The 12,479-nt window shown below is 36.7% G+C and overlaps 1 protein-coding gene across 1 annotated transcript; it reads right to left on the bottom strand.

Moving 5' to 3' along the window:
- Positions 1–930: 930 nt before the first annotated feature.
- cyb5a (cytochrome b5 type A (microsomal)) lies at positions 931–9,597 on the bottom strand. The gene is made up of 5 exons (XM_079259380.1): positions 9,375–9,597; positions 4,062–4,190; positions 3,942–3,971; positions 3,800–3,834; positions 931–1,872 (listed from the first exon to the last, which is right to left on the bottom strand). Exons 1-5 carry the CDS (start codon positions 9,510–9,512, stop codon positions 1,788–1,790), a joined length of 417 nt encoding a protein of 138 aa, XP_079115506.1. The 5' UTR covers positions 9,513–9,597; the 3' UTR covers positions 931–1,787.
- Between the last annotated feature and the right edge of the window lie 2,882 nt (positions 9,598–12,479).

The raw sequence follows: 12,479 nt of genomic DNA, 5'->3' as shown, positions 1-12,479 counted from the left end.
TTTCCATTTTGGTTCCATTTGGCTTTCAATCACATTTTTGGCTTTTTGCCTTGAAAGCCTTCAGCAAAAAATGATCAATCTCATATTGATCAGTATTGAAACTTGCTTATTGATGCTATTAATATTTGGATTTGTTCACACAGCCCTAATTTTCACTCCAGGTGTGTCATATCAGCCTTTTCTCCCTGTTTCCCTTCTGTAAGAAGCCATGTTTCCATGGAGACCATTTCTCACAATGCTTCGGTTAACAGAAACTGGATCAGTTGAAGATCCAGATGCATCTTTCAGATCCTGGTTCAGGTCTTTGCTGGATTTCAGATCCTGTTCATCTCCTATAGATAGTTTTAGTTTTTTGTCCACCGTGCTGAAAATGTCAAGTTTTCTGTTATTCTGACATTGTTGATGCTAAAATCACGTTTTCAGTCCGACTTTTTTTTGGCCTTCTCGGACAGAACTTGTCCAATCATTTACTAATATCAATGTTTTCTTGTGGCTGTGTGCAAACTCTCAGTAGAAGTTCACGCTACAGCAACTTAAGACACAATAAAACCCATAAACACACAAACTGAGTCCAACGTAGTTCAGTCAGCAAGCATTTATCTGATGCCAGTGACCTCGACCACAGTCTGCAAACTGGAGCAGAGTTTATCAGGAAACGCGTCTACTCATCAATAAAAGTCTTCCACTGTTCGTCTGTTGGCTGATTGCTGGAGATGATGCCATTTCCTGCAATTTCTTCTGACCCTGAACTGATCTCTTGACCTGGACCAAACAATTTGATTTCCACCAGAAAAATTTAAACGTAGCTAAAACCCCCCATTTCCCGATTTCCAGGACAAAACACAACAAACATAATGAGTTAATCACTTTTATTCCATTAAAAAGCAGCTGCACAGTTACAGTCAGACTGAATCTGTTCTGGTTCTGGTCTGGAAAGATCTTCAGGAGGATCAACATCCCAACAGCACCATTAGCTCTGCACACATCAGTCTAAATAGGCACTTAATGTTCATGCTGTACATTTAAGTTGTACTGAGAGAACACATTTTCATCCAGAAAAGATGGATAGAGTTCAAATTTAGGTGCTTTTTCTAAACTTTTTCTTATAATTTTTGTTTTAGTAAACAAATTTCACCACTTTGAGTCAGCAGAAATATCTAAATAAGCACCAAAGAGCTCATTTAATCTCATGTGATTCTGTTTGTCTTCAGTGTGTTTATTAAGCCAGCAGAAATGTGAGGTTAGATGAATCAGAGGTTTATGGAGGAATGGGTTTTAGCTGCAGCGTCTCATTTCAGTGTGGTCCCTTCAAAAGTTAAACCCCAAACCGAGTCCTGCTCCGCCAACCAACCTGAACACAGAACTGTAGAGTTAAAAAGTGTAACGACTGTTAGCTGCAGACTGAACCTTTAAACTCTGTTACATTCATGTACAAAGATATAGATATATATATATATATATATATATAAAAAAAACAAAAAAAAACATCTGTGCAATATTTCAGATTATCAAAGTTCTATTTAACATTTTTCAAAATGCCTCATATGAATGACTTCATCATAATGCAACGTGATTGGTTGGTTAAACAGGATGAAATGAATTGTGGGTATTTGGCAGTGCCAGCGGCGGCAGCGTAGAGTCGGTGATTCTAGACCAGATGGTTTAATGTCAGGCGTTTGTTGGTCTTCTCTTGTCTGGCCTACAAGCAACGATCTACGCTGGGAGGGGCCTCGATCGGCGCACCGCCGTCGCCTGGCGATGACATCACAGCTGTCTGTCTGATGAGGTCAGTCGGTGTCTGATGAGAGGACGCGGTACATCAGTGTGACGATGGCAGCTGCCAGAGCAGGGACCACCAGGCTGGACCACCAGCTGCAAGACAATGACACAGGGTCAACTAACTAACTAACTAACTAACTAACCATTGGGTAACTCATAAACTACCTGTTGGTAGTACAATAGACATAGGTAGCTTGTTAACTCATGATTATAGTTACTTTAAGTTAACTACCTAACTGACAATAATCAAGGAACTAGTTGCAACAAAGAGCAACACACTTCATTACTTGTATATGTCAAGTCTGTGGCTCAAAAAAGCAAACAACTAACCCGCTACACAGCTAGCTAACTCATAGCTTACCTGAAAATTAAGTGCTGGTGAACTAAATAACTGCACAGCATCAATGCAATAGCTGCAAGATAAACCACAACTAACTAACTAACTAAGTAACTAACTAACTAAGTGGTGAATATGAACAGATGACTGTTTTAAAATCCAAGGTTTTTTTTTATTTTTTATAAATGTTTGAAAAAACCAAAAGGCTAAACTAATTAAACTCAATAAACCAATCGAAACATATCACCCACATTAACCAATGCAAATAGCTGGATAACCAATTAAAACCCAGTTGTAATAGGAGCTAACTGACCTAACTCATCATATTCAGGGGACCAGCTGGAAAATAAGACCCCAACTACCTAAATAACTAACTAAAATGTGAATAATAATTCAAGAAATATCAAATTCTATCGGTAACTGACCTAACTCATCATATTCAGGGGACCAGCTGGAAAATAAGACCCCAACTACCTAAATAACTAACTAAAATGTGAATAATAATTCAAGAAATATCAAATTCTATCGGTAACTGACCTTAACCAGAAGTGACAATTGGATAACCAATAAACTACCTGTTGGTAACATTAAAGACATGAACAGCTAGTTTTCTCCTAACCTAACTGCCTGATAACTTATTTAGTTAACTGTTGGTTTACAAAATAACTAAGCACCACCCACGAACCAGTTGCAAGATAAAGCCACACAACTAACTAACGAGCTAAAATAAAAACAAGATATCCAATTTGTCAAATCTGTGACCCATCCAACCAAACAACTAACCTGCTAATACCTAAGCAGTTTGAACATATAAAGAAAGCTACATATTAGCCTAACTAACTAGACCACAAGCTGTCTAACATTCTGTTAGTTCAAAACCACATCTGGTGAGAGAAGGAGCTAGTTAAATATCTAACTTACCCAACAGCTGAAAATCTGTTAATCTAGCCATTAAGTGAAAACATCATTACTTCTTAGGTAAAAAAAAAAGAAGTTAGTTAAACAGCTAACTAATCTTTCAGAAAGGTACCCTGTTTTCTGTGATATTTTAATTAACCAATTAATTAGTTTAATTCACTACCAGTAGTTCTTAATCAGCTACTTTTCTATATAATAAACCAATAAAACTAAACATTGAGTCAGATTTACAACTTCTGGAACACAGAAGCAGCTAGTTAAAGCATAAACTAACATGTTAAACCAGCCTCTGTTAACAATACACACAGAGAAAACTAGTTACCAACTATCAACCCATTAATCTACTCCAACTAGCCACAAGCTGGAATGTGAAGCTGCATGTAGTTAAACATAGCTGTCACTAAATCATCAGGCTGACTAACCACCCATCAAACTAACCAAGAATCTAGTTCTACCACCAACTGGGTGATTGGTTGACTAAATCACCAACTGAAAAACAGCTGTAACAAACAGACAGTTATCTAGGTAACAGACTACCAATCCATTAACCCACTGAAATGACCCACAAGCTGATAGACAACTAACTTGACCAAGTTACTGAAACAAACCAGCCAAGCTCCTAGTTTTACCTTCATTTAGAACAAAGATGCAGTTTTCTAAACATCTGACAAACTAGTTGGACTTTTTGATGGTAGTAAAAGAGAGACAACTAGTTAGTTAACCCTCTAGGTTAACCTCTACTCCACAAGTAAAAGATGTGAATACCTGGTCTCTTCCTTCACAGTGGTCACCAGAGTTTCCTGTAAAACACAAAACAAACACAATGAGACTGACAGCGAACGCATCACTGAGGCTGCCTCCTACATTTCCCACAATGCATCATTTTAAACCAATTTGCTCTACTCACCACGGGTTTAGCGATCTTGTGTCGGTCTTCCTGCAGACACACAAACGGTTCATCATTAGCTTTAAACCAATCCATGACATTTAACACACTCTGAACACACACAAACACACTGGGACTGACCGGATGCAGCTCTCCTATCACCATGCTGCTGGCCATCTCTCTGGCGTCGCTGGAGTGTCCGACATCCTCGAAGCTCTCTGTGGCATTTCCTCCAGCCTGTTCCCTCAGCACCTCCTCGCCTCCGGGATGCTGAGATAAAAAAACACACAGAATCATCTGCTTTTCTTCTTCATGAGAAATTATATGGCAAGTTTATTATTAGGTACCAATAGAAAAATGCACAGAAATACATGTAGAGCCCAACTAGCAAAGGATTTAATTAGCAAATTCTTCTGCAGTGATTCCCAACCCATTTTCCCTGAGGACCCCCTTTATACAAATGGTACAAAGCTGTGAACTCGACCCCCTGTCCCACTCGGTCCTGGAGCCATGCTTGTTTTTATGCCTTCATTAGCGAGGTTATCACCATAAATACTCCTTTGTCTTTCAATGAAGACAAAGATAAACAACATTTTTTTTTGGAAGAACAGATCATCTGCTTTGTTTCTCAGTCCTGTTGAATTAACTGTTTTCATCCCCCTCACCAAACAGTGGCCTTTCTGTCCATGCGTTGACATAGGATTTTTAATTCCCGTTTGATTCCAAATAAAAGTTAATTCTGCTTTAAAATGATGAAAAACGACCATGTAAACACTTAATTCTTAATGCAAATTTCTATTCAGAATTAAACTTAATTCCGATGTAAGTGGCTGGTTTGTTCGCATTTTAATTCCTAACTATTTAATTCCTCTGTCGTGTAAACATGTACTTATTATGTAGTTTTTACAAGTTACGACTGAAAAGTAGACTGAAAATAAGCAGGGAGCCAATTTGTTTTTTTCTGGTATACGTCATACGTCACGTGCACCCTCTGTCCAATCAGAACCCCTCCCAACCCGCCGCTCTAAAGAGGAATTAAGTGAAGACGTGTTTCATGTAAACGTTCATTCGGAATTATTATTTTCATGTAAACTCGTAGGAGAATACGTTAATTCCCAATTATTTAATTCCAAATTAAAAAACACCATGTAACCATACCCTGAGTACTTCACACATGTAAGTCGCTTTGGATAAAAGCATCTGCCAAATACCGTAGAGTAGAATAGAATAGAGTAGAAATAAAGTGCTTCACTACTGTAGCACCACCTACTCATCGACACCACTAAACCCCTGTGAGTGGGCGCAAACTTATTGGGTGAACTAGTTGTAACCTCATAAGAGAGTTTCCTTTCATTTTTGTTTTTTTGTTTATTTATTGCTAAGGCCTGCACTCACTTCTAGTATTGTAATTTTTCCATGTGGGAGGCAAAACGGTAGTTTTGATTGAATGTATTGACAATGTTCTTATTTTGGACTGATTTTTATTGACAGCCTTGAATGTGTTTTACTTAATTTTACATTTTGGTGTATATACACGTATTTGTATTTTGTATGTATATATTAAGGCACAAACGTGTAGCTTTAAATTTCGCAATGCAGTGTAAATATACTTTCTTATGGGCATTGAAAATTAGCCTTGGCTAAAATGCTGCAGTATGCGCCATCATTCATGGAGCATACTTGTCCCTATCAAATAAAAATAAAAATAAAATAAATGCATGTGTTTAAGTATTGTATTGCAGACTTTGATGGCCCTGAATTATCAAAGCCTCGGGGACCCCTGTGCTCTCTGGGGGACCCTGACACCAGCCAGACTCTCACAGCCAGACTCTATATCCACATCAAGAGGAGATAATCACAGCATCCTGTTAATGCTTTACAGCAGGGATCCTAAATCCTGGTCCCAGGCAGGTTTTCCAAGTGCCCCTGCTGCAACACACCTGATTCAAGTCAATGTGTATTTAGCAGACATGTGCAAAGCTTGTCTGAGTTTGAGTTGGATGTGTTTTAGCAGGGACGCTTGGAAAACCTGCTGGACATCAGGACCAGGACTGAGGAACTGTGATTTTACTAACCAAATCTAGCAAAACAAAAGAGATGATTGTTGACTTCAGGAGGAACAAGAATAAACAAAGCACTGTTTCCATCCTGGGAGAGGAGGTGGTGGAGGAATACAAGTATCTTGGAGGGATTAATAAAGTATTTTTCATTTCATTTACAGTCTGCAGTATGAAACCTGAGACATTAAAGCTAACCGTTTACCTGTTGGCTTCATTTAAAACAGCTGAAACCGCACAGCTCACATGGAGAAACAAGAAAAAAAAAAAAACTGTCTCCAGACTGATAAGTTGATCCCTGAAAACAAACCTCCGCCCTCACCTCTGTACAGCATGTAGCTACAGAAGGAGTACACGTTCTGACACACTGTTGGCTGGACGGTGGTGACGGGTCACAAGTCCAAATGTTCAACGCGGTGTGTTTGTCTTTCTGTTAGACGTGCATGTTATCTGTGTGCAGGAAGAACGTCTCGTTATTAATAAACTATAAATGATGTTAGATATAAAAGTGGATATCGCCTGAACTGAAATGGTTGGTCAGTCCTGCATGCAAGCAATCACTATTACATTATAAGAAGTTTATAAAATACATAAAAAAAAGAAAACACCGAATAGAGCAGCTAATACTCTGGATATTTGCAGAGAGCAAATGCTGCTTCATGCTCTTTTCTGCTTCCAAATACCTGTGCTGCTGATTTCAACACAATCCCTCCTCAAGAAGTCTCACCTGCTTTTCTGGAGATGTTGCAAACAAAAATGTTGCATGCAGACACCCTTAAAACACTCCTAGTATTTTTTTTTTTTTTTTACAAGTGAGAACACACTTCCAGCAGATAAAAGTCTGGATCAAATACTAATGAGAATGTTAAGGTTCGCCAGCAACCGTTGCCTGGTTAGCATCTACTGTAGCGCTGGGCCAAATGACCAAAATGTTGTAGCCCAATATAGCTCATTTTCTATCCTAGTAACGATTAACAAAGTGATATAAAACTGTTTGTGTAATTTTGTGTCAGTCATCAGTTATGTGTCGGATGTGCTTGGCAATGGCAGCAGTGATCTCCTTCCATCTGGAGGAACTATGGCCGTATGGTGTTTCAACAGTGTTTGTGTTTGGAGTTTATTATGAGCTTTCGCCTCCACTTCACAATGCTTTTGCTTGTTGACTCTATTCTTTATTCTGTATTCTTTATCCTGATTCCTGCGCTGGTGATAAAATGAGCTAATTGTGTCGGAGTCCGTTGTTGGGACAGTTAGCTAGTCTGTTGTCGTTTTATATCTAAACTGCATCCATGCGACAGAAATTTCTCCTCTTTTATGAACAAGCTCATCAGTTTGGGTTGGCTGGTCATCTTTTAGTGATTTATCCTGCTCTGAAACGTGTCTCCTACCGTCTGCCTCCATGTTTGTTTATATACTGCAGAGTGCATGCCGTGAAGCGCATCTTGATGTAAAATACTGCAGTAAAGCACCTTTTCGTAGCGTAAACAATAAACCTTCATATGAAACGATAGAGCCCTGTTGTGGACTGGCGAGCTGTCCAGGGTGTACCCTGTCTTTCGCCCAAAAACTGCTGGGATAGGCTCCAGCTTCCCCGCGACCCTTAATCGGACTAAGCGGTTCGGAAAATGAATGAATGAAGGAAATGACAGACATTTATTTGTTGTCCAAAGGATATATATCGTCGTATCGCCCAGCCCTAATCTACTGTGGTGAACTTTTGCTTTGTTTGCTGTAAAATATAAACATTGACACAGATGACTGATCTTACTGAGAAGAAACACTGCACTGCTTCCACATCTGCTAATCTGACAAATTTATCTGTAAAGAGCCATAATACATTCAAATCCATTCATCGTCCTCGTTTACATGACCTCAATGAACAGATAATCAGATCATTTACATAAATCCGATCTGATGTGTCAATGTGAATTTCAAAAGATGTGATATTTCCAAATTTTTCCTAAAGCTAAAAAAAAAAGAGCACAAAAGAAGAAGCATCAGGATGAATAAACTGCACTAGATGTTGAGAATATGAAGGATCATATACCTATAGATATATTCACTTTTGTTCATACATTAGTGCATCAAACATTTCTTCATTAATGTTTGAAATATCTGTTTGTTGGTCTGAAGTATAGGATGGTCACAAAATGACAGTTTTTCTTTTTTTAATTAAGTATTTCTGATTTGAATCAATCTATGGCTTATTTTGCCATTAATCACTGCATTGACAGACTTGCATGAACTCTTATAATTAATTATCTTTTATATATACACTAACAAATGTAAAAAAGAAAAAGCGTTGTTTGAGGAGCACGGCCAAACTTAAGCCAAACACGTACATAAGTGAAAAGTGACTTCCATTTACTGCAAAATGAATAAATAAATATAAATAAAAGGAAATGAATGAAATTAATAATACTTTATTAATCTCAAAAGGGAAATTCAATAAAACAAAATAATAAAGTAATCATAAAATCAATTTGCAAAAAAAAAAAGTTAATTTCATGGGTGGAACTACTTTTCTTGTACTTAGCAGTAGGGGTGGGAAAATTAAATCGAAAAATCAAAAATTTGGATTATTTTGCTTCACAATTTTAAAATCGATTTTTTTGTTTTAAGAAAAAAAAAGATAAAAAAAATATAGATTTTTTTTCAAATAAATAAAAATAATCATTTGAATTGATCTTTTTTACTTGTCTTCTTGAGCATTATAGCAGCAGAATGATGATCTGGCTACTGTGTTGTTTTTCCCAATTGAAATCAAGAAAAATTATGAGCAAAAATAAATAAATAAATAAATAAAAAAATAAAATAAAAAAAATAATAAAAAATAAAAAAAAAGTTTTATACATTTTTTTTGTTTTTAATCTACAAAAATGAGCAATATCAAAGAATCGCAATTTGGGACAAAAGCATATCGTCACAGCCCTACTGAGCAGCCCATGTTGCTATAATCATAACAAAATATCCTGGATAAAGCATTGATATAAATCTAAATGACAATCAAGTGCTTGATTTTAATTTTGCTGTTTAATAAAACACAAATATTGCTTCAAGCAACGAATGATGCTCTCAGGCAAAGGTCACCATATAACTGGAGTGCAGGTTAAACCACAACACCTGAATTGAACATGGAAACCTGGGCCCCCCGTACTTTTTAACTTTTCACGCCCCTGCTATGAACTTAAACTGAGAATTTACCTCCAGAACTAAAGTCAAACAAACTAAATATAAAAAAGTTAAAAAATGCAAAACGTGTAAAGTTAGTATTTATGTTAGTGTAGGGTTTGTGTTGGTACACTGCCGTGGTTGCCGTTTTTGGCTGATTTTCCTGTTTGTTGTAAGAATTAATCGTCTTCAAGCAGAAAGCTCTGACACTGAAATACATCCTCACCTCCTCCAGGAACTTGGTCACATCGTAGACTTTGTTGTGGATGATAATCCACGTAGATTTGAAGGAGTTCTGCTCCTCGATCTCTGACAATCTGTAGTATTTTACTCCAGCGGGGCTCTGCTCCTTGTTTTCACCCATTTGTGTCGCAATAAATTCAGACAGTTCGGAAACGAAGACCCGCTGAACGCAGACGGCAAAAGGTGTGAAGCCTGTCAGAGGTTATATAATGCCAGTGGATATGTCCAGACCGTGACTTGGCAGAAACTGCACGACATTTACCCCAGAAATTACCCAAATTTAGGTATTATGAGGTCATCACCAATCAAATAAACGGAGTTTAAACAAACTTCCGGTGTATGCTATCAAAATAAAAGTCGAAATGACCGTACAAACCATAAACTGTATATGAAAGATGGATGGAGCCTTCGGCGGTTAAAAGTGAAGCCTATGCAGAAGTGCATAAAACTGCAGTTCCCCCCTCATCCACTAGGGACTGGCTGCAAAACAGAGCAAATCCCCATAGACTCCCATGTTAAAAAGACCAACTTCACAGCAAAAAAAAAAACATGTTTACAGCCTGGTACAAAAATCCATTTTCGTTTAATAGGTCAAGTTTACCTTCATGACAAGCGGGGCTCTGCTCCTTGTTTGGGGGGAGTGAATTTTTTTCTAACTCACCTGTTTAAAAGTAATTTAATCTCGAAGTTTGGCATATTTAGGGGGGCGTGTCCTTTTGATTGACAGGTACACAATCTCCTGCTTCAAGAAAGAAGTTTATAGTTTATAAAGCGGAATATCCATATAATTTTAAGTGTACCAAGTATGAGTGTGTTAATATTTGAATGATATTACTATGTTTTATTACTTGTTGGAGGAGGTTCCCTTTCTTTGTTGTATCCTTGAAGCAAAAATTATGCCTAAATATACAGTATACATATCTGAACCGATGAAAATACCTTAAAAGCCTCTATAGATTTTTGCCATCTTATCCTTTGGAAGCTGACTGGCCTCAACCACTGTACATGAAATAATAAGAATGTAAAATTGTTCAAAAAGTGACTAAAGGTTGCTCTTCAAAAAGCCTGTGACTAAAATAGTGTTATTTATTTATTTGTTTAATCCACCAGTTTTAAAATACATTGTTAAAATAGTTAGTAACATATTAAGACCAAAGTAGAATTAGATTAGGACATGTTTCTTTGCTTTCTTAATTACATCTTTTCTGATTTTCATCTTGAGATGTTGTGGGTTTTTATTTTATTTTGAAGGACTACTTTAAAATATCCGGTTTTATCGTTTTTTGAAACATTCGCTTCACTGAGCCTCAGAGCACCCAGTACGCCCAATGACCATCCTTCTTGTGCCTCCATTGGCTGTTCACTTCCTTATAATATTTTACAGACTCTGTGATTGGTTCTTTTCTCCTGTCAATCATTGCTAGGGGCCGTGAAGCGAGTACGAGGCCAAAGTTCATGGTAGTTCAACAGTTTTCAAGGAAACTACCTTCTCACGCAAGGAGCGGGCTGTCTTCGCGTATCGCACGAAATGAGTGTTTTTATGAGCCAGTGAGTTCACTTAAGCACCCTGGCAGGGGTCCTGTTTTAATTTCAACTTCCTGTGGACTGGTACAAGTTGTGAAATGTTGACAGGAGTGGGCCCTTTGTGCAGGAAAATGTTTGTTTTGACTGCAGTTGCTCTCCGGCGGGAAAACAACCCAGCTCCAATTCAAAGATGTTCTATTGAGAATGTGTGTTACTACGAAGCAGAAAATAATCTCATTGAACGAACAAGACATTTTTAATTATTAATGTATAAGAAATTAGAAATTCCTTTCAATTATTCAATTGAATGTAAAAAGTCCATTCATGTTTTTTTTTTTTTTTTTTTAAGTTTATGTTTTTATTCAGTTGCGAAACCAGAAGTGATACCCAATATTTCTTGGAGATTTCTTTTTGTGTGTAAATGTGGGTGCTCTTCGCGTGTTCTCACCCATCTTTGGCTAGATTGACAAATATATTGCATTCATTTTAAGTTTATTCTTAAAGTCACATTTTATTAAAGAATTGTCCTAGAAAATAAACAATAACATTGGTTATTTTATATATAATTGCAAAACTTAGTTACGAATGTCTACAAAATAAAACTAGCTACATTTCTTTTTATTAGCCCAGTTAACGTTAGCTTTTTTTTAGCTTATTGTTTGCTAATACTAAAAAAATAAAATAGAAAAAAAAAGCTTTCTGGATACACAAGAGGTGAGTGAGACTTACAATAAATCTTAACAATGATATTTTATGGTGAATGTATAATGTAATAAAAAATAACATTGATTACAAGGCACTAAAACTGACAGTGAAATCTGGGGGTAAAATTCACAACTATCAGCCATTAATGCCAGCAGTGGTCACTTGTGAGCAACTTTTTGATATAATTTCACATGTCAGTATCTTCTTAATTTTCTGTTTATGTATTTTTTCATTAATTTATACACTTTATTTATTATGGGTAAATAAAACTTACAAACATTAGCTGAAACCAGCTTTACAATGTACAATAGTGTTTGTTGCTTTGAAGTTCATATTAGTCATTGAAGGTTATTGAAAGATATTTAGTTAATTATATGTTAATAAGAGAAAATAAATAAATAATTAAAAGGAAAATAATAAATCTAAATTACCAGTAAATGTCGGTCTACTCATGTAATCTATGTAGTCTCACTTTATCATAATAGTACCTGTACGTTTTTAATTGACAGTCACAATAAGAGTATAAGTCTTTAAAGTCTCATGAAAGTAGCGACAGCCATATATTGTATCTTTTAGCAGAGGAAATGTTTAACCATCCTTTAAGAGGAAAAGCAAGTCATTCAAACTCATCAGACCCCATTTAAAAAAGTAAAGTTTAAAAACTATTTTCTGATATTTTCTTTCAGATATTAGAGGCATAAAAACTGCTGCTTGATTGTTCAGAGCTCTGAGAACCGCAGTGATATATATTCTCTATGTATGGTCTGTATGAGAATACCAGCAGCAGTATTCTGCATTAGTTGCTGTTTTCTTTATGACTGCAACAACTACGACCACCTGAGACCCTTAAAAGCACCGT

The sequence above is a fragment of the Telmatherina bonti genome (assembly GCF_933228915.1).
Source record: "Telmatherina bonti genome assembly, chromosome: 20".
Classification (NCBI taxonomy): Eukaryota; Metazoa; Chordata; class Actinopteri; order Atheriniformes; family Telmatherinidae; genus Telmatherina; species Telmatherina bonti.
Note: the sequence above shows the minus strand (reverse complement) of the source record. Positions and strands in the feature narration are given on the sequence as shown.